Source organism: Eumetopias jubatus, unplaced genomic scaffold, assembly GCF_037043125.1.
Source record: "Eumetopias jubatus isolate StellerSeaLion01/CBP00866 unplaced genomic scaffold, mEumJub1_p1.0 scaffold_3, whole genome shotgun sequence".
Taxonomy (NCBI): Eukaryota; Metazoa; Chordata; class Mammalia; order Carnivora; family Otariidae; genus Eumetopias; species Eumetopias jubatus.
This window is the reverse complement of record NW_028274809.1, coordinates 33,628,897-33,653,028: the sequence shown is the minus strand read 5'-3', so window position 1 is coordinate 33,653,028 and position 24,132 is coordinate 33,628,897. Positions and strand designations below refer to the sequence as shown.

General features: G+C 34.4%; 1 protein-coding gene and 1 pseudogene across 1 annotated transcript in view; one reads left to right on the top strand and one right to left on the bottom strand.

Annotated features, from left to right (window-relative positions):
* The window catches only part of BMPR2 (bone morphogenetic protein receptor type 2), a 198,159-nt gene that overhangs the window by 108,918 nt on the left and 65,109 nt on the right, over positions 1-24,132 (top strand). Inside the window, exons 2-3 of the mRNA XM_088021589.1 lie at positions 887-1,057; positions 3,142-3,312. Of these exons, the coding sequence (XP_087877715.1) occupies positions 887-1,057; positions 3,142-3,312 (342 nt within the window). The remainder of the gene's footprint in view (positions 1-886; positions 1,058-3,141; positions 3,313-24,132) is intronic.
* Positions 10,260-10,378, bottom strand: LOC114226205 (U6atac minor spliceosomal RNA; annotated as a pseudogene).

Below are 24,132 nucleotides of genomic sequence, written 5' to 3'. Positions count from 1 at the left end.
TTGCTTTTGATAACCTTTTACTTCTTTGATAGTCTCAGCAATGTTGATAAATATTAGCTGATAAATTATGTGGCAAATATTCTATTGAAATGAGCTAAATCGGATTATGTATATGGAAAAAGATTAACTAGAATTGAATGTATGTTAGGTTGTCCCTTCAGCATACAGTGTGATTGAGCATTCTGTTTCTGGCTTTTATATTGATATTTTTAATAACAGAAAGTCATTTTCTTTTTGTCCACTAATATTCTTAGTTTTTAAAACAAATTTACTAAGGTATACTTTATATACCATGAAATTCACTCATTTTAAGTGACCGATTATTTTTTTACAAATTTACAGAGCTGTGCAGCCACTACCACAGTGTAATTTTAGAACATTTCCATCTGCCCAAAAAGAAACCATGTACCCACTGGTAGTCATTCTCCTCATCCTTAATTTACCATGCCCAATGATGTATGTTTAGCTTTCTACAACTGACTATAAAATATGATAAAAGTGAATACTGTAATATTTCCCAAAATTATTCAACCTTCTAGGTTTGTTAATTTGTTTTGAGGTTTTGATAATTTAAAGCATGGACTTTTAAAATGATGTTTCTTTATTCAGATACCTAAATTATTTAATAGGAGAGTAGTGAGAATAATTTGTGTAAGAAGGGATTGCTTTTGGGAAGCCGGTTTTCAAGTTTGCCTCTTATTTGGAGGTGACAAATTAATGAACAGAAAGAAATTATTGAATAAATATAAATTACAAATGTATTCAGGTCTTGTTAGGGATTTAGTAGAAAATTTAGAGTGCCTTTCAAAAAGACTAAGATTTTATATAATAATGTTTTACTAAGATTTTCTTAAAATTAAATTTGTCATTCTCTTACTTGTTTCAGCTTCTCAGAACCAAGAACGTCTATGTGCATTTAAAGATCCATATCAACAAGACCTTGGAATAGGCGAGAGTCGAATCTCTCATGAAAATGGAACAATATTATGCTCAAAAGGTAGCACTTGCTATGGCCTTTGGGAGAAATCAAAAGGGGATATAAATCTTGTAAAACAAGGCAAGTAACACTTTTCTTACCTGAAATAACTTTGTGTTTCATATAATTGAAGTTTATCTAAATAGGACCTGGAGGTAGATTACAACCTTCTCCAGGAAAACATTAAGTTTTGAAATATATATCCATGTATATATTCACCCATAAGCCCCAAATTTATAAAGGGTAATAGGTTTTTAGCTTATTTTAATAACATTTTTCTTACTACAATGTTAATAATATATCCTTATTCTACAAAATTTAGAAAATATAGAGAATTATGAAAAAAAAATAGTTGTCTACAATTTCATACTCTTACAAACTCTTTTATATATTAGTTTATTCCCTGCAAGTATATTTTTTATGGACCTCTATGAATATATGTGTGTGTACTTATTTTTCAAAATTAGGATCATACTGTATGTATAAACAATTTCATACCCAGTATTTGCTATCTTAAATTATATTATGAACATTTTCCCATGTCTTTAAATATACTTTGAGAACATTTTTCACCTCTGTACAATATTTCATTGTATACACGCAATTTACTTACACATTACTCGTTGTAGGACATTATATTGTGTTCTGGTTTCAATATAATACATAATGCTTCAGTGGACATCTTTGAACTTTTTTTTTTTTTTTTACTTTTCTGAATATACTTTTTTATTGTGTAACTTTCAGGTGTATAACGCTATAATTCAACATCTGTGTACACTATAAAGTGATTATCCCCAAAACTCTTAGTTACTATCCATCACCCTACACTCTTTTACCTCTTTTGCATATACCCCCCAACTTCCTTCTCCTTTGGTAACCACTGATCTGGTCTATCTATGAGTTTGTTTTGTTTTGTTTGTTCATTAGGGTTTTTTTTTTTTTTATGTTAATCACCATACATTACATCATTAGTTTTTGATGTAGTGTTCCATGATTCATTGTTTGCGTATAACACCCAGTGCTCCATGCAGTATGTGCCCTTTTTAATACCCATCACCAGGCTAACCCATCCCCCTACCCCCCTCCCCTCTCCTCAGTTTGTTTCTCAGAGTCCATAGTCTCTCATGGTTCGTCTCCCCCTCCGATTTCCCCCACTTCATTTTTCTCTTCCTGCTTTCTTTCTTTTCTTTTCTTTTCTTTTTTTTTTTTAACATATAATGTATATTTGTTTCAGAGGTATAGGTTTGTGATTCAACAGCCTTACACAATTCACAGCACTCACCATAGCACATATCCTCTCCAATGTCTATCACCCAGCCACCCCATCCTTCCCACCCCCCACCACTCCAGCAACCCTCAGTTTGTTTCCTGAGATTAAGAATTCCTCATATCGGGTGCCTGGGTGGCTCAGTTGGTTAAGCGACTGCCTTCGGCTCAGGTCATGATCCTGGAGTCCCGGGATCGAGTCCCACATCGGGCTCCCTGCTCGGCTGGGATTCTGCTTCTCCCTCTGACCCTCTTCCCTCTCGTGCTCTCTATCTCTCATCCTCTCTCTCTCTCTCAAATAAATAAATAAAATTTTTAAAAAAAAAGAATTCCTCATATCAGTGAGATCATATGATACATGTCTTTCTCTGATTGGCTTATTTCGCTTGGCATAAATCTTTGATTGTATCTGATTATTTCTTTGGAATAGATTGCTGAAAGAATTATTAGATTATAAAGCATGAATATTTTAAAGGCTCTTTATGAAAATTGCCATATGGCTTTCTAGAAATGCTATATACATTTACATTCCCCTAGCAGTATATGGGAGTGTTACTGAAATCTTGTTATGATTGTATATTATCTTTTTAAACCTAGAACAATTTAATAGATATAGACAAAAATGAAATTCTACTGTTGCTTTAATAATAATTCTTAGATTAATGAAGAGATTAAACATTTATTGGTGGCTTTTCTCCCCGTTAAATGCTTGTTAATATTCTGCCATTTTTTTGTTATTTAAAAAATGTGTGTCTCCTATTCATTTGCAGGAGTGATTTATAACTCATATGTATTATGTACTTACTCTGTCACATTGATTGCAATTATTTCTTCGTTTGTTGTTTTCCTTTTAATTTAATTTATTGTATTAACCCTAACTTGTTTACATTAATATGTAGGATGTTGGTCTCACATTGGAGATCCCCAGGAGTGTCACTATGAAGAATGTGTAGTAACTACTACCCCTCCCTCAATTCAGAATGGAACATACCGTTTCTGCTGCTGTAGCACAGACTTGTGTAATGTCAACTTTACTGAGAATTTTCCACCTCCAGACACAACACCACTCAGTAAGTAGTCTAAGTAATTTACTTTTCCTTGTTAATTCTTTCCTCCAAAGATTTGCAAAATTTAAAAATATATAATAACATGAAGTTGGCAGAGTAAAAGGGAGAGTTCAAACATCATGAGACTATATCTAGCTAACACGTTAAATCCAAAAGAGGTGCACCAGGATTTCCAGGGTATTACTAGAGTACCAAATAAGTTTGAATCAAATTATGGTACTTTCCAACCCCTGTGAAGCTATACTTCCAACAGTACAAATATACATACGCATAGGGGTGCCTGGCTGGTTCATAGTTGATAAGAGCATGCAACTCTTGATTGCAGGGTCATGAGTTCAAGCCACACTTTGGGCATAGAGCTTACTTAAAAAAATACATATGGAGGCACCTGGGTGGCTCAGTCAGTTAAGCATCCAACTTGATTTCGTCTCTGGTCATGATCTCAGGCTCATGAGATCAAGTCCTGCATCAGGCTCCACACTCAGTGTGGAGTCTGCTTGAGATTCTCTCTCTCCCTCTCCCTTGTCCCTCCCCCTGCTCACTCTTTCTCAAATCAGTAAATCAATAAATCAGTCAATCAATAACATCTAAAAAAAAAAACCCCACATATGCATAGAGTTATCCATTGCAGTATTATTTGTAACTGCAAAACATTGGAAACTATCTAAATGTTCAGGAATAGGAGATTAGTTAAAATATACTATGGTGTATACATGTAATGGAGTACTAACTATACATCTATAAGAAAAAATGAGTAAGATCTCTATGAATTGATATGGAGTGATTTCTAGAGATAATGTTAGGAGAATAAAAAGCATATGTACTCTGCTGTTTTTTGTGTAAGACAGAAAGCTTATCTTTACAAAAAGAAAGAAAGGATAAATCAGAAAATAATTAAGTTGATTACTTACAAGGGATGGAGAGAAAGGAGTGGGAAGTATATATAAAGGAATGAAAGAACTAATGTAAGGATTTTACAAACACACTCTTTTACTATATACACTATTTTGGGCAAGGTGAGATGTAAGAGATGGGGGGAGAATTGCAAACAAATACTGAACTCTTTTAAGTTTGTTTTTTAGTAGCCATGGACAAACCAATTGTGAAACAATTGTAGATGTATAATAGGATTAAGAAATAAGTAAATGGTGTTAATGCTCTTGGGAGCCAGGGCTCTTACTGAGGAAATAGGTACATACAATTATAGATGGGGGAAGACAAGAGAATCCTATGTGAATTGATTAAAATTCAAGATATGAGTATGGATTTATAACTTTAAAAATATACATATGTATGTGTTACATGCATGGATATGTGGCCATGTACATATGTTTATATATTTGTATGTGTATGGATTTATACATGTATGGAGTGTACATATACATACCTATATATATTTCTTAGCTCTATCTGTTGAAAAGGATAAGAAGCAATAAATAGCACCCCAGTAGCAGCAAGCAAATGTAATACCCAGATTTAGACTCTAATACCATTCCCCAATGAATGGAAGTTGGGCTCCTTGGGAAAATGACTTATTCTAAGACTGGAGAAGGATAGCTGCAAGATGAGCTGGAAGTACCTTGTAACACTAGAAAGTAAGGAAAAGAAGTGCCCCAAATAGGGGAAACTTGTCAGAAGGGCATAGGGGCCAGCTTGAAGGAACTCCTACTGTCTAAATTTGGGACAATTTGAGTGCTAAAAATGTACAGTAACAAACTGTAAACCATTGGAGGGAAAATGAATTCATGAGTCTATGCTGATTGCAGAGAAGGGAGAAGAGAGGGCATTTGCTTACAGTGAATGCCAGGTGCCAACTGGTAAATGTAGGAGTGCTGGAGTTGGAAAATTATCCTCCTGTAGCCATCATGGTAAGGATTGGATCAAGCAAGAATAATCAAAACGTCCTAAATCTAAAGGCATTTTCAGTATGGAGCCAGGATATTTGCGTTATTTTAAAGTGTCTCCCACATGTTGCAAGGGAAAAATTAGTAATTATAAGTTGAGGATATTGGATAACACCTTGACCAAATGATTAAAATTAACATCATTAATGAAGGGCAGATGGACATCCATGATACCCTGAGAAGGACACAGTATCACTAATAGAGTACTGTATGTCAGCCAAGAATGCATACCAGAATCTAATCATGAGGGAACATCACACAAACCATGAACTAGGAATGCTCTAAGAAGGGGATTTGTCAAAAATGTCAATGTCCTATAAGGCAAAGAGACTGTGGGAAAGATTTAGATAAAGGAAGCTAAAGAAACTTGACAACTAAGCCGTACCTAACTCTCCTAATGCTGGATGCGAAAAATATGATAAAGGACATTGTTAGACCAGTTGACAAAAGAGACGATTAAAGAATTATTTCAATATTAAATATACTGAAGCTGATAGCAGTACTGTGGTTATATAAAAGAATATCCATATTCTTAGGAAGTATCCTAAGAAATGTTTAGAAATAAGGGGCAAAAATGCCTACATATATATATCAACTTCCATGAAATGGTTCAAAAAAAGTACGTGTGTTTGTGTGCATGCACGTGTTTCAGTTGGTTAAGTGTCTGCCTTCAGTTTGGGTCATGATCTCAGGATCCTGGGATTGAGCCCCATGTCAGACTCCCTGCTTAGTGGGGGGAGTCGGATTCTCCCTCTCCCTCCCCCTGCTCGTGCTCTCTCTCTCTTTGTCTCTCACTCCCTTTCTCTCAAATAAATAAATAAAATCTTAATAAAAAGAGAAGGATAAAGCAAGCAAATGGGGTAAAATGGTAACAATAAGTGAATTTGGGTAAAGATGTATGGGTATTCTTTGTACTATTCTTATTCTTTTTTTTTTTAAAGAGTTAGAGCTTTTTAATTTAATTTTAATTTTAATTTTTTAAAAGATTTTATTTATTTATTTGACAGAGAGATAGCGAGGGCAGGAACACAAGCAGCGGGAGTGGGAGAGGGAGAAGCAGGCTTCCCCGCGAGGGGGGAGCCTGATATGGGACTCAATCCCAGAACCCTGGGATCATGACCTGAGCTGAAGGCAGACGCTTAATGACTGAGCCACCCAGGCACCCTTTACTGTTCTCATTCTTACAATTATTCTGAAAGTTTTAAATTAGTTCCAAATAATTTAAAAATTTAAAAGTATATTTTTTTGAAATATAGCACATTTCAAGAATTCTCTGTCAACAACTTTTATTAGTTCATACTCTGAGCATCTTCAGTTTGGGATTATTTCTTTTGATTTCTTGATGAAACACTAAACTGAAAGCAATAGGAAGTTTTTTCTTATCTACTCAAGGCCATTAGCTTTTATGAAGAAATTATACTGAATTGACTACATTTATTTTCCACAAAGAAGCAAACAAACAAAATAAGATTTCTAATTTTCACTTGTACATCTAGCTAGATGAAAGTGAAGTGAATTTGTGCATAAGTTCTCAATATTTTTATTGCTACATTTCAGAATGTTACCTAGATTTTGGTCTGCTATAATCTTTTGAACCAAAAGCTGAAGTATTGCCAATTAGGAATCAAGTAATGTTAGCCCAATAAAAAGGGAAAGTGTTTTAAGTAAAATGCTGTAATATGGGAGCATTGGCTCAATTTATATATTTTGTTCTAAACAAAGCAAGTAAATTTGAAGTTAGCAAATTGGTTTTTGCATTAATCTCAAGAAAAATAGTCGTATTGAATGTCAGACATTTAGTCTATAAATGATAGATGCTTGATCAAAATAAAAAAATAAAAATAGTTTTAAGTGTTAAAGTTTAAAGAAATTAATTAAAATTTAACATTAAGGGAGTACCTGGTTGGCTCAGTTGGTTAAGCGTCTGACTCTTGACTTTGGCTCAGGTCATGATCCTCAGGGTCATGAGATGGAGCTCCATGTTGGGCTCTGTGCTCAGTGCGGAGTCTGCTTGAGAATTCTCCCTCTCCCTCTGCCCCTCCTCCTGCTCTTGCTCTCTCTCTCTAAAATAAATAAAATCTTTAAATATATATATACATATTTATAAAATTAAGCAGAACTTTTTGTTCTTGGTCGGATAATAATACAGCAGTAGAAAATCTGGCGATGGTGATTTTTTTCTCCTTTAAAATTTTCCATTATAAAAATAACATTTATTGAATATTTAACATAAATATTTGTCAAAGACATTTATATGTGTTTAAAATTTACTAGAAATATGGTGAACACTTATAAGAGATGGAGAAGTGGGATAGTGTGGGGTGACTGTTGAGAGGGAAGGTTACATATTATTCTTATATTCTTGTATTATTTGAATCTTTAACCTGAGAGTATATTTGTGTATTACATGTGTATGAAAATATTAAAGGAATACCTGCTTGTTAAATTGGAAAAATAGAAAAATGAGATAAGTGAAAAGGAGATAAATAATCTTCAATAATTTCTATGTCCAAATACAACCATTATTAATATTTTGAATGTTTTTTTCCTAGTCTTTTCTGTTTAATTTTTGTATAGTTGTATTAGTGATAAAAATGCATTTTAAGGATCACCTGGCTGGCTCAGTTGGTGGATCCTGCGATTCTTGATCTTGCAGGTCCTGAGTTAGAGCCCCATGTTGGGGATAGAGTTTACTTAAAAAAAAAGGGAGGAGAGGGAATAAAAATTCATTTTAGATCCTGCTTTTTTGTTCAGTAGAATAAGTATTTTCCAGGTTATTGTATATGTTTCATAGTCATCAATTTTAATGGTTGTATAATATTTTATCAATTAGATATTTTCCTTATCCATTCCCTTGGTTTTAGACATTTAGGCTGTTTCTAGTTTTTTATTCCAGTAGGCATCTTTGTGTATATAGCATTATATTAAATTATAATTCCCAGAATTATAATTTCTGTATCCAGTAGTAACAGTATTAAAATTCCTCATATGTTGTCAAATTGCTTTCCCATTGGTGGAAACAGTTCATTCTCCCATTAGTGATATACTGGAGTGCATATTCCATCATGTCTTTATCAACACTAGTATTATTAAAATAAAACTTTTCTGAGATCATTTTGAAAAATGATGTGGATTGGGTTTGGTTTTTGTTTTTTGGGGATTTTTTTTGAGGAAGAGAGAGAACGTGAATTCAAGCAGGCAGAGGGAGAGAAGCGAGAATCTTAAGTAGGCTCCACACTCAGCACAGAGCACAACACGGGGCTCGATCTCACGACCCTGAGATCATGACCTGAGCCAAAATCAAGAGTTGGACACTTAACTGAGCCACCCAGGCGCCCCTTGGATTATTTTTATTAGTGAGGTTCACATGTTTTTTGTTTTTTCTGTCTTGAATTTCCTATGTTCATTGTCTATTTGTAATATTCTTTTTCAATAATGAAGCTAATTAGGTTTGAGAAAAATGATTTAGAATAGCCTGAAATCTAGTCATTTCATCCCTTGTCAATTTGTCTTGATACCATAGGGATGACAGGAGCTACATTTTAAATAGTAATTTAACATGCATTTGTAACATTTTTTAAAAAAATCTTTGAACCTTGGCTCTTCCTAAGGAAAGACCGTTAATATCTTTCATTAAAAGTTCAATGCTCATTTATAGTGCTAAATTATACCTTAAGGTGTTAAAAATAAAATGTTCATTACTCATTCTTCTGAGAACAGTGTTCACTGATACAGTATCTCCAAACCTCGCATGATGTTTTCATAATGGCTGTTAAAGCTTTGCATTTGCATAATGTTTTATAATTTCAAAGTGTGGCACATCTATAAACTCTTTGAAGATGTGTCCATAATATTTGGGTAGTTTAGTAAAAAATAAACCCTTTTGTCCTACTGAGTAACTATGCTACTCATGTTGAATGGTCATTGAAGTGGTTGTCTTCCTCTAACAGATTTAGCTTGCAGCTTATCTTTTTTTAACTTTTTACCTATTATTGTATCGACAGTCAATGTCAGGTTTTGGCCCCCCCCCCAAAAAAATGTTTTAAACTTTTATATTTGAAATTATTTCAACCTTACAAAAACTCCCATATACCTTCTATCCACAGATTCACCAATTTTTAACATTTTGCTGTATTTGCCTTATTATTCTCCCTCTCCATATATATACATATGCCGATAACTATTTTTTTCTGAACTTTTGCAAATAAGTTGCAGGCATCATACCTAAATTTTCACGTATTTTGTAATTGTCTCTGTCTCTTCTACTAGATTATTTTTTTTTTAAGATTTTATTTTTCATTTATTTGAGAGAGAGCTTGTGAGAGAGCAGACCAGGGAGGGTTAGAGGGATAAACAGACTCCCTGCTGAGCGGGGAGCCCAACACGGGGCTCTATTCCAGGACCCTGGGATTATCACCTGAGCTGAAGGCAGACAGTTAACCAACTGAACCACCCAGGCTCAATCCTACTGGATTTTTTTTTAAAAGATTTTATTTATTTATTTGACAGAGAGATACACAGTGAGAGAGGGAACACAAGCAGGGGGAGTGGGAGAGGGAGAAGCAGGCTTCCTGCGGAGCAGGGAGGTGGACGCGGAGCTCGATCCCAGGACCCTGGGATCATGACCTGAGCCGAAGGCAGACACTTAATGACTGAGCCACCCAGGCACCCCTGGATTCTTAAAAAAAAAAAAAAATTATTAGAGTATAGTTGACACACAGTGTTATCTTTTAGTTGCACATTATAGTGATTCAATATCTCTTTATATTATGCTGTGTTCACCACAAGTGTAGCTGCCATCTGTCACCATACGTTATTACAGTGTCATTGACTATATTCCCTATGCTGTACCTTTTATTCCCATGACTTAATCTTTCCATAGCTGGAAACCTGTATCTCTCACTCTCCTTAACCCATTTTGCCCATCTCCCTACCCTCTTTCCTCTGACAACCATAAGTTTGTTCTCTGTATTTGTAGGTCTGATTCTTTTGTTTATTTGTTTATTCATTTGTTTTGTTTTTTATTTTCCATGTATGAGTGAAATCATAAAAATGTTAGATGCCCAAAGTAGGTGGCAATGCCTTAACCATATGTGTGTTGCTAGGCCTGAGGGCCTCTTACATCCTTGTTAAGGGTAGTGCTAACCTCTCCTTTCATACAACACTCTTCTACAAGATTCTAAAGTCTTTGGTGATAAGGACCTTTTTTAATGCTCCTTTGTCTCTGCATTGACTAGTAGTACAGTGTCAGGTATGTAGTGGTAGGAGTGAAATAAATGTTTGTTGAATGAATAATTTAATAAAAGGATATATGCTAATGTATAAATTCTGAAATGTTTTCAAATACTTGAAGGGAATAGGATTTGTTGTCATTTGTAATCTGACAAAAGTTGAAATCATTGGATTCACTCAGTAATAGGTATTTATTGAAAGCTGGTTGTTACTTTCAATTAAAGGGACAAATAGTTCATGGGATAGTAAGTACAGACAAAAACAGAACAATTATTAACTCCCTTATTTTAGATTCATTATGGTAAAGTATAAAAAAGCCGTAATTGTTCCCATTCTCCTTTCCACTCCTAAAAAAGAAGCATCAAATTTTACTTTTTAAAATAATGCAGGAATTTAGAAAAGTTTCCCTAAGTAGATGCTGTTACATGATCTAATTTTCAGAGACCCTTACTCAAAAAGTACAATTGTAGCATATTTTAAAACTGGTAAAGAAAATGATGCACAAGTAGGGTATGGCTTTTTTAAAGGTTATGTTCTAGGGAAACAGCAGAAGGTACTTAATGTTCTCTTTAGCCTATTCATTTCTCTCTCGATCGTTTTCAGCTGAACATTTTACTTCCTGACATCAAACTATTCATTGCTGTTACTGGAATTATATCTTTCTCATCAAGTATGCATTTACATAATATCCAGAACCACTTTTACCTGCCTTCTTACCACTACACCTCATACATTGAGTAGGGTTAGACCAGTGACAATGAAGAAATATATGGATGACTGAGAATAACAAAATATAGCTCTTTTTCCTCAGAAAAAGCTTGTTTTTTGTTGTTGTTTTGTTTTGTTTTTAATCAAGCTCAGTTGAAGCTGAAGACCATGAGGTAGTTAGTGATAGAAACTAAGCATATGATAGCAGTGAATCTTTTAAGAATAATGTGGGAGGAGTTGTCAGGGAAAATATGACAGACCAATCCATGACCATAAGTGACTATCTTTCATTTTGCTAAGCCACAGAGTCTTACATTATAATCATTTAAAGATTACTTTGATGTGGAGTTAGGGGAGTGAAGAAAGGTTATTCCACTTACCTCTAGTTCTTAAATTTTTTTTTTTACAGATTACAGATTTTGTGTAGTCTTATAAAACTGCCTTACATAGTTTTTTGGAGGCAATGAGATATGACACAAATTGATGAAATCTCTGCAGACTTCTGGCTGTTTTGCTAAAAAATTTAGTTTAATGAGAAGTCCACTGATGTATGTTTTGTTGAAACATAAATGAAATGTCTGTTTTAAAATAAATGTCAGCAGTTTCTTACTAATTTTAAAAAAAGGTATGTGAGCATTGTTAAATGCCGTAAAAATTAAAGTTCTGTTCAGACTACAAATGACCAATGATTTTCTGAGTCCCTTTATTTTTTTCTTAGATGCTCCTTCTGTTGTACCCAGTATGATATGTTAACTTTTATAGGCACTGTCCTTTCTTCCCCCATCAACATATGGTGTCCTTACTTCTATTTCCCTTCAGATATTAGTGCTAGATATTTAACGAGTTTTGCCTCATAAAATGCTTATAGTAAATTTAAGATTCTTAGAGAATGTTATTACAAGTGGGATAAATGTAGTAATGAAATTTTAATTCATTTCATCAGGATTATAAACTTATTAGACTCAGCAGTCTCCTTACAATAAAAATATAAAGGGAATCGGCATTTAACACATAGTGAAATCAAAACTAACTAAATAACATTTTTTTAAATATTCACGATGTGTCATTGTTCTAATTGCTGTCTATGCATTAAACCTTTACAGTTAACCCTTACAGAAACACATGAAATGATTACTGTTATATTCTTATTTTACATTGAGAACACTGAGGCACAGATACATAATTTTTTACCAAGTGATACAGCTAATAAGTGGTAGAGTCAAGATTCAGATGTAGGTGTTTGAGCTCCAGGGTATGTGTAATTAACTCTTACTTTCTATTGGTTTTAACCATTACTCTCTATAATCAGTTGTTATTAATCATTATTCTTATACTCAAACAGGGGGCCAGTTTATATATGTTCATTCATTTGGAAGGAGGAAAGAAAAGATTATTTTGAAAATACTTGATCACATTTCCTAAAATTTAAGGACTCTTCATGATTCTTTCACCATATCTGTGTACCACTGAGTACCATAAAATGTTTTCTATATTCACATGACATATTACTTAATTATTTAATATTTTTTTCAAATTATCTCATTAAAATTATTTGTTCTTTAAAGGGAATCTTTTCATCACTACTGTAAATGGAAAGCCAATGTCATAAGTGGGGGTAACTTTAAAAATTACTTACTTAAAAATAAATAAAATGAAAACTAAGCCATATATATATATTAGCTAAGTAGATATTGTTGCTTGCCAAATTGTCTGAAACTTGAAGCTTACTTTCTCTGTGTTAAAAGAAAATAGCAAATAGAGATAATAGAGATTCACTGTCACCAAGTTGAGGTTTTCTTCTTTTGTAATTAGACAAAAGAAAGAAAACTAACTCATTAACACATGTCCATCTACCACCTAAAACCAGAAGTCTGACACTTTAGGAAAGTGAACTATATTATTCTGAGTCTCTTTGAACCATAAGAGACTTTGCAGTACCCATTTGTTTAAAAAGAAAATCAGTCTTTAAGTAAATGAATTTTTATAGTATTTTACTTTCTTATACCCTTAATTCATGCTTATGTGTTTATAAATTCCCAGAGTTTGAAAGAAATGTATAATTATGGCAAGGTTTGAATACTTATTTTAGAATAGTTTCTTGTTAAAGTTTCTGGAATTAGTATAATGAACCTTCCTAACTATAAAGTAAACAAAGTAAGTTATTAGAAAAGCAGACAAAAATTTGTCATTTTCTAAAAAATTAAATAGACCTAAGTCATTATATTTGGTGTTGGAGGTTCTTGGGGGAAAATCAGCATAAAAACGTAGAATGCTTTTATTTTCTTTAACTTACATCATTCGTTAAGTTGATTGTTGGATCAAATTGTTGAGAACAAAGACTGAATAAAGCTAAGTTTAAGAAATCACATTCTAATTTATGCTGTGCTGTTAAGATTAGAAATTCTAACTTCAGTGTCTGGCAGCAAATGTCTTTATCTCACACCAAGCTAGAAAATAGAAAAGAAAGCCTACATTCAAAGAAACTGACATATGAGGGCCACAGATAGGTTTTTAGCTGTTGTGAATTTATAATGGTTTTTCAGTTTTTACTGCTTCTTTGACAGCATTAAAGTGATTGAATAGACACAAAAGGAGAAATAAGGATGGCTGGACGTTTTTGCTTAGTACTTGATGAAGCATTTTAGCAAGAGACACAAAGTATGTTGTTTTTTACACTTATTAAAAATATTAGTGGAGAAGGGGTGGTGCAAGAGAAGTAAAGTATGTATCCTTTAGAAAATATTCTTTAATGCAATAGTAACAAGATTTTATTTGCACATGTTCTGTGGTGTTGGTCAGACAGTTCTCATTCTAAAATTTTGCTACCTCTGCCCTATTGAATATTAATCCCAATCTATACCTACATATTTTGTCCCTATTCTCTCAAAAAAAGTAATCCCTCTTCATGTTGGTATTTTAAAAATTTTTATTACTTGATTGTCCTGATGAACAAAGCAAAACCTGTTTACTAACCTGGCTTTACTGACAAACTTAGGGGAAGCTTTTGGTCTGTAAAATGTAAGACCCAAGCATTTATGGTGGAATTGACTGGTATTTAAAAATAAATGTCTTCTCAAGAAGATGTGGTATATATACACAATGGAATATTATGCAGCCATCAAAAGGAATGAGATCTTGCCATTTGCAACGACGTGGATGGAACTGGAGGGTGTTATGCTGAGTGAAATAAGTCAATCAGAGAAAGACATGTATCACATGACCTCACTGATATGAGGAATTCTTAATCTCAGGAAACAAACTGAGTGTTACTGGAGTGGTTGGGGGTGGGAGGGATGGGGTGGCTGGGTGATAGACATTGGGGAGGGTATGTGCTACGGTGAGCACTGTGAATTGTGCAAGACTGTTGAATCACAGATCTGTACTTCTGAAACAAATAACGCAACATATTTTAAGAAAAAAGTAAAAGAAGAAGATAACAGGAGAGGAAGAGAAGGGGAGTATGTCAGAGGGGGAGACGAACCATGAGAGATGATGGACTCTGAAAAACAAACTGAGGGTTCTAGAGGGGAGGGGGGTAGGGGGTGGGTTAGCCTGGTGATGGGTATTGAGGAGGGCATGTTCTGCATGGAGCACTGGGTGTTATGAACAAACAATGAATCATGGAACACTGCACCAAAAACTAATGATGTAATATATGGTGATTAACATAACAATAAAAAATAAAAAAAAATGTCTTCTCAAATACTGGACAATTTTGGATGTAGAAGCAAGAAATAATTTTCATGTTTTTACTTAATAATATCTATAATTTTTTCTTATCTTTATGTCCAGTTCCACATGTACTCCTTTGTACCTGCCTTAGCTATTTCTCATTTCCTGTAGTCTCTCTCTGATTACTGAGAATTTTCTGCATATGTTCATATAGAAAAACTGATTATCCATCTAATATAGATTTAGTGGTTTCAGGGTCCTGGGATCAAGCCCCGAGTCGGGCTCCCTGCTTGGTGGGGAGTCTGCTTCTTCCTCTCCCTCTGCTCTTCCCCCCTGCTCGTCCTCTCTCTCTCTCATGCTCTCTCTCTCAAATAAATAAATAAAATCTTTAAAAACAAGTAGAGTCATAGGTACATGAAGATACTTCAAGTACATTCAAAACCAAGATGAAACTAGCTGTGATTTGAATAGCGACCGTCTTTATAACAGTATTTTTTTTTTAATTGAGGTATAATTGACATGTAACATTATATTGCTTTCAGGTGTTCAGTATGATGAGTCGCTATTTGTATGTATTGCAAAATGATCACCACAGTAAGTCTAGTTAAAATCTGTCATAGTGCATAATCACAAAATTTTTTGTTCTTATGATGAGAACTTTCAAGATTTACTCTCAACAACTTTAGAATATTCAATATAGTATTGTTTTTTTATTGATTTTTAATTTTTTAAATTTTTTAAATTTTATTATGTTATATTAATCACCATACATTACATCATTAGTTTTTGATGTAGTGTTCCGTGATTCATTGTTTGAGTATAACACCCAGTGCTCCATTCAGTACGTGCCCTCTTTAATACCCACCACCAGGCTAGCCCAGCCCCCCACCCCCCTCCCCTCTAGAACCCTCAGTTTGTCAATATAGTATTGTTAACTGTAGTCACCATGCTGTACATTTTATCCCCATGACTTGTTTATTTTATAACTGGAAGTTTGTACCTTTTGACCCCCTCCACCCCTTTGACCCACCCTTCTCCTCTGGCTAGCAGCAATCTATTGTCTGTATATGAGCTTGGGATTTTTTGTTGTTTTTTCACATTCCACGTGTAAGTGAAATTATATGGTACTTATCTCTCTCTTTCTGACTTATTTCACTTAGCATAATGCCCTTGGGTTCGTCCATGTTGTTGTAAATGGCAAGATTTCTTCCCCCTTTTTTATGGCTGAATAGTATTCCTAAACACACACACACACACACACACACACACACACACACACACACACACACACACACACACACACACACTCATCCATTGATGGACCCTTAGGTTGTTTCCAAATCCTCACTATTGTAAATAATGCTGCAGTGAACATTGGGTGCATATATCTTTATGAATTAGTATTTTGTTTTCTTTAGATAAATATCCAAAGTGCTGTTGCTGGATAATATAGTAGTTCTATTTTTAATTTCTTGAGGAACCTCCATACTGTTTTCCATAGTTGGCTATACCAATTTACATTTCTACCAACAGTGCAAAGAGGTCCCATTTTCCACATCCTTGCCAATACTTGTTATTTCTTTTTTATAAGTAATGTTTTTTTATTATTTTTTAATTTTTAAAGATTTTTATTTATTGAGAGAGAGAGAATGATAGAGAGCATGAGAGGGAGGAGGGTCAGTGGGAGAAGCCGACTCCCCGCCAAGCAGGGAGCCCGATGTGGGACTCAATCCTGGGACTCCAGGATCATGACCTGAGCCAAAGGCAGTTGATTAACCAACTGAGCCACCCAGGCGCCCATAAGTAATGTTTACTAGTAATTAAACAGATACAGCTTTGATTGGAAATGCACTGACAACTTAAATACTGTTATAAGCTCTTTTCAAATTGTTTCTTTAAAAAAAGTACATTATATTCTAGGCATAGTATGAAATTAGCCTAATCAGCTGCTAAAAAAATAGGATCATCTAAGGGAGGGAAGTGTAATGTTTCTGAAAATATTCACTTGATTCTTTGGGAGGTATTTGGCATAATGATTAAGAGCGTTGGCTCTCCGGGGCACCTGAGTGGCTCCGTCACTGGGTGTCTGCCTTTGGTTCAGGTCCTGATCCCAGGGTCCTGGGATCAAGCTCCACATTGGGCTTCCCACTCAGTGGGGAGTCTGCTTCTCCCTCTGCCCCCCCTCCATTTGTGTTCTCTTTCTGTCTCTCTTAATAAATAAATAAAATCTTTAAAAACAAAAAAGTGTTGGCCCTCAGTCTTAGTGCATGGGTTAAAAATCTTCCTGTTCTACTTGCTAAACATATCCTTGAACAAGTTACTTAGCCTCTTTATATATTAAGTACCTCACATACAAAGTAATACTATCTATTTTATATGACTGTTATATAGGTTAAACAAGATAGTGCATGTAAAGTGCCTAGCATATACTAAACATATAATAAATAATAGTTATAATTAGGAGAGAAATGTCCTTAGGTCTTTCTAAAAACCAACTGTTACAAACATCATTCTTCATTTAATTTTCTTTTTACCATCAAGGACATTTTTCTGTTCATTTTTATTTATTATATGAGAGCCTATATTCTGTGATCTTTTTTTATTTGAAGAAAAAATTGTTATTGAATTTCTAGTGAAGTGTATTCAAGTTTCTGTGTCCCTCTAGTTGAGAAACAGAACAAAGATAATATTTTCTGCATCTTCCCTTAACCCCATCCCCCACTAAAAAAAGCTAAAGAAGTTATTCCTGAAACAGTGAATTATTCTTTATTTTTTGCAAGTGTACACTTTTCAAGGTTTTTAGCAATGAATACAAATATAGTCAGTCTTCATTATTCCTGGATTCCATGTTTGTGACTTCTCTTACTTGCTAAAAAATTATTTGTAACTCCAAAGTCAGTACTCAAGAGTTTTTCTTGGTCATTCAAAGATATGCACATAATAACAAAAAATTTGAGTTGCCTGACATGCCTGTTCCCAGCTGAGGTTGATCATGGACATGCTCTTACCATCTCACTTCAGCGTTTATACTGTAAACAAGTGTCCTTTTCAGTCTATTTAATGCCACATTTTTTCGCATTTTTGTTGGTGATTTTTCAATTTAAAATGGCCTCCAAGTATAGGGCTGAAGTGATGTCTAGTATTCCTAAGCACAAGAAGACTGTGATGTGACTTACAGAGAAAATACATGTGTTAGGTAAGCTTCTTTCAGGCATGAGTTACAGTGCTATCAGCTGTGAGTTCAATGTTAATGAATCAGCAATATACAGTATATCAAATAAAACATCTTTAAACAAAAACACATAAAAGATGAGGTTATATATTAATGAGATTGGTGAATATGGTTTGACTGGAGGCTGACAGGAACCTAACCTAACCCCTACATTCCCATAGGAACATTGGTTCAGTATTTGCTAATTCAGTGTTTATAATGACTTTATATAACATAACTACTGTAGATAATGAGAATCAAATGCATATACAGGTTTTCACACTTTCTGAAAGTAGAGTGTTCCTGTGAAACTTTTGTAATCTGAAATGTTTTAAAGCAAAGAACCATTAATTTATATGGAAAAAATTTGAGCATTCCAAGACCCAAAAAACAATCTCTCTTAGGCTTTTCTAGTATCTTAGGACACATCTTGCTAATGGATGCACAGAATAACTTGAGATAAAGAACAGATGCTCACAAACACAGTCACAGCTATGGGAGCTTGATGTTGAGATGCTGAGTGTATTTCCTGGGGAAGGAACTTTTGGAGGTGTCATTTTCACTGCTCAGGTTGTGTGCTATTGCTATAATGGAAAATGCTGAATGCTATTTTCACTTTTTGCCATTTTTTTAAAACAAAAGTCCTCTTCAGATTTAATTTGGCTAGTAAAACAGGTACTAATGTCTTTCATAAAAACAAAGTGATGTAACTCGAACTTTCAAAAAGTGGAGGATACTGTATATTGTGGTAGGCAGCTTCTGACATGGCACCCAGTGATCCCTGCCTCCTGGTATAATCCTGTCTCCCTGAATGTAGGCAAGACTTAGTGACTTGATTCTAACAAAAAGAATATGGCGAAGATGATAGAATATCACTTTTGTAATTAGGCTTTTAAAAGACTGTAACTTACATCTTAACTGGTATTCCCTCTCTGGCTCTTCTTGTGTGCTTGCTCTCATGAAGAGGGCTGCTTGTCAATGAATGAGGTCTGCTTTCTGCCAACAGCCAGAAGCGAACTAAAACTCACAGCCCAACAACCTGTAGGGAACTGAGTCCTACTAACAGTCACTGAGTGAGCTCAGATACTTCCCCACTTAAATGGTGAAAGAACTTTGGCATTGACCTAATAAACCTTGACTGCAGCCTTGTGAAAAATCCTGAAGCAGAGCACACGGTTAAGCAGGCCCTGGATTCCTGGGACACACAGAAACTGAGATAATAAATCTGTATTAAGTCAATAAGTTTTAGGATAGTTTGTTATGTAACAATAGATAATACATACATAGTTAAATATTTATAGTTACATATTAAAACCTCTGAATATGATATTTGAGATGGAGCATCCAGTAAAAAGTATTGTTTTGACTTTTGGCAGCTTTTATTCTTTCCCCTCAATGTTCAATTATTATTTTCTTTGCACTTCTAAGTTTTTGACAGTAGTGAGCACAATTCCTCTTTTTTAAATTCCTGCTTCATATGAAAATTTCTGTATATAAGGAAAAAATCTTATATTTCCACATAGATTCAATAATTATTAACATTTTTCAATTTTGCATTCTCCGTTACCTCCTTTCTGGATGGATGGATGGATACCTGTTTTTGTTGTTGCTATTGTTGAGCCATTTGAAAGTAAGCTGCAAGTATCACATGCATGTCTTAGAAATATAAGACAAATACCAATCTCAAATCCAAGGAAGTTAACAATAATTCATAATATTAGCCAGTATCTAGTCTAAGCTTAGCCTTTCCCATAATGACTGTTAAGACTTTTTTCTAAAACAATTCAGTCAAGGTTGATACAATGCATTTGACTGTTGTGTCTGTTTAATTTCTATTAATCTAATATAGTCTCTCCCTCCCCTACCTTTTTTATTATCCATGAAATTGACTTCTAGGGAATCTAAGCCAGTTGTTCCTATATTCTGGGTTTGTCAAATTGTTTTACTGTATTTTTAATCCCTTGAAATTTCTAAATTGGAAGTTAAGTCTAGAAGGTTGATTTCATTTGGGTTAAACATTATTAGCAAGAATACCTCCTGGGTGATATTGCAATCTTCATATTGTATCATAGCAAGAGGCACAGTATCAGTTCAGATGGCAACAGTTTGTTGAAAAAGTACATTTGCCCCTTTGCATTTAGTAAGTCATCTGTGGGTAGATACTTTGGCACCCTACAAATAATTTTGTTACTCAACCACCTTTTCACTTAATAGCTTCAGGATGCATTATTCTTTTCCAAACCTGTTATTATATTACAGATTATAAAATGGTGATTTTCTAGTTCTGTCATTCTACTTTAATAGCTGGCATTCTTATGTTAAAAAAAGAAAAAAAGGGACACCTGGGTGGCTCAGTCAGTTAAGCATCTGCCTTCGGCTTGGGTCATGATCCCAGGGTCCTGGGATCGAGTCCTGCATTGGGCTCCTTGCTCAGCGGGGAGCTTGCTTCTCCCTCCCTCTCTCTCTGCTGCTCCCCCTGCTTGTGCTCTCTCTTTCTCACAAATAAATTTAAATAAAATCTTTAAAAAAGAGAAAGAAAGGTTTTTTTGAGTATTACTATGGATTTGTGGATTTTTTAAAGATTTATTTATTTATTTTGGAAGGATGGGGAGAGAGCACAAGCAAGGAAAGGGGCAGAGAGAGAGAATCTCAAGAAGACTCCCTGCTGAGCATGGAGTCTCTCGTGGGGCTGGATTCCACAGCCCCGAGATCATGACCTGAGCCGAAATCAAGAGTTGGATGCTTAACCGACTGACCACCCAGGCACCCTATGGACTTGTGGATTTTTATTTTAATGCTGAAATAATCTTGAATTATTTGGCTAGAATAGTACTCTTAAGCTTGTTCTTTGTGTCTTTTTTTTTAAATAACAGCTTTATTGACATATAATTCACATAATGTTCACCATTTTAATACCTATGTATAACATGTAAAATTCAGTGTTTTTTTAGTGTATTAATGGTATTGTGCAACCATCACCACTATTTAATTAGAGAGCGTTTTCATTACCCGAAAAGAGAAACCCTCAGGTAATTAGCAATCATTCTCCATTACCCTTCACTCTCTGCCCCAGGCTTTGGCAATCACTAATGTACTTACTATCTGTATGGATTTGCCTATTTTGGACATTCACACTAATGGAATCATAGAATATGTGGTCTTTTGTGTCAGACTGTTTTCACTTAGCATAATATTTTCAAGGTTCATTTGTGTTGTAGCATCTATCAGTAATTCATTTCTTTTTATGGGTAAATAATATTCTCTTACATGGATATACCACTTTTTGTTTATTCATTCATTAGTGGATGGACAGTTGGGTTATTTCCAGTGTGGGCTATTATAAATAATGCTATGAACAGTGATGTACACGTTTTTGTGGGGACATATGTTTTCATTTCTCTTGGGCATATACCTAGGAGTGGAATAGTTGCCTCTTACAGTAACTCTGTGTTTAACTTTCGATGAACTGCCAGGCTGTTTTCCAAAGTGTCTGAACCATTTTATATTCCCACCAACAATGTTGTCCATATCTGCAAAAATGGCAGCTGGGATTTTGGTAGGCACTGCAGTGAATCTGTAGATCAGCTTGGGGAATATTACTGTCTTAACAATGTCAGGTTTTCTAATCTATGAATATGAGATGTTCCTGTTATTTAGGCCTTCTTTATTTCAACAATGTTTTATAGTTTTAGTGTACAAGTATATACTTCTTTTGATAAATTTATTCCTAATTATTTCTCTTTACTGTAGTTTACTGTCTCTTGCTAAGATAGCTACACATTGTGTATATACCATTTATAAGACACAAGTTTTTAAAATGTTTAGTTCTGATAAAATATACATAAACATAAAATTTACCATCTTAACCATTTTAAGTGTACAGTTCAGTAATATGAAGTACATTCATATTATTGCATAACCAAATTCCAGAACTCTTTTCATCTTGCAAAACTGAAACACTGATATTTGTATATTGATTTTATAAACTGCAGCTTTACCTGAATTCATTTACTCTATAGTTTTTTAATGGAGTTTTTAGGGGTTTCTGTATTTAATAGGCTTCCTGCAAATATAGTTTTATTTCTTCCTTTCCAATTTGGATGCCTTTTATTTCTTTTTCTTGCCTGATTGCCCTGTCTAGGACTTCCAATATAATGTTGAATGAAAGTAGCAAGAATGGGCATCTTTGTCTTCTTTTTGATATTAGAGGAAAAGCTCTCAGCTTTTCACCATTGGATATGATGTTAGCTATAGGCTCTTCAGATATGACCTTTATTATGTTGAGGTACAGTCCCTCTATCTCCACTTTGTTGAGAGCTTTTATTATAAATGGATGTTGAATCTTGTCAAATGTGATCTCTGGGTCCTGGGATTGAGCCCCATGTCTAGCACCCTGCTCAGTGGGGAGTCTGCTTCTCCTTCTCTCTCTCTGACCCTCCCCCCTGCTCATGCTCTCACTCATGCACTCACTCACTCTCTCTCTCAAATGAATAAATAAATCTTTAAAAGATATGTAAATGTATATAATGTAAATATACACATTAAATAGATGTAAATATATAATATATAAATATAGTACAAATATTCCCTTAATTCTCCATTCTAAAGGAAAGCTTAATGTCATGCACAAATAGTAGAAAACAGGTAGACACAGAATTTGTGTCTTTTGAAATTATCTGGTTATTTACCAATAAGAGTTCTGAAATATTTGGATTATTTTGAAATACCAAATAATAAAACATACACGGAAAGCCCACATTTTCCATCTTATTTCATTTTCTACTCATTTTGGGAATAAGTTATATGGTCTATTCTACTTAGAATCAAGAACTTTTAAAAATATTATGGACTGCCATGGTTGTTATATTTTGAGAATGTGTATACAAATCATACTGTAACTGATTTCCCTATTTTTACTAATAAGAAATATACCTACCTAATTAGAAATTTTAATCAGTATGAGATCAAACTATTTTTAATTATGTTCTGTAAGTAAAATTTCACTCAAAGAGGTCCTGACATGCCTGGGTGGCTCAGTTGGTTAAGCGACTGCCTTCAGCTCAGGTCATGATCCTGGAGTCCCGGGATCGAGTCCCACATCGGGCTCCCTGCTCAGCAGGGAGTCTGCTTCTCCCTCTGACCCTCTTCCCTCTCGTGCTCTCTCTCATTCTCTCTCTCAAATAAATAAATAAAATCTTTAAAAAAAAAAAGAGGTCCTGACATATGTGAGCCTATAAAGTCTTACTAAGCATAAATACGATTTTCAAGAGTTTTTTTCCCCAATATTGAAAATAACACAGTATTTAATAATTGTCATCTAAGAACTAACAGTTTAAGAAGACTCTGGGTCAGGAGCTTTTAATGAATATATAGACTGAAAACTGAGAATTCTATATAATCTCAGGTTCATACTTCAAGGTTAAATGCCAACAAGAATTTGAACATAATAATTTGCCTGTGATAGTCAGTAGTTAATTTTTCTATCAATAATAAATAATGATTAAGCTTCCATGAAGCTTGAGTTATAGTTCAAAAATAAATCAAGTATAAGATAAATGTAAAGCATGATCTTTAAGGCACCCCCTCTGTCATAAATCAATACAAAGGCCATACATTGCTGTAAAGTCAAGTGTCCCATTTCTGAAGAGTTTGACTATCATCAGACTATACTTCCTTTTCTGAATTGGTCAAGATTCAGATGCCCAGAAAAGAATCCAACCTAGATAGTTTATATAAGAAAGGACAACAAGGTATTAATGTTTTTTACAGAAATGTTGGTAAGGCTTGAGCAATAATTCTCAAATGTTAGAATAAATCAGATACGCTTGGGGGGCTTTTAAAAGAGATTGCTGGCCTCAACTTCATTTTCTGATTTAGTGGGCCTGTGGTAGGGCTAAATAATTTGCCTGTCTGACAAGTTCCCAGGTGATGGCTATTTGTTTCAGAAACGATACTTTGAGGACCACTAAGCTAGAGAAACAGAATCTAGCTTGAGCTTTCAGGAATGACTTCCAGAGCCACACCACAGAACCAGACTAAGGGAGTCAGTATCTCTTCTCAGAAAGCATAGTGGCATGATTCTCTAAATCATATTGC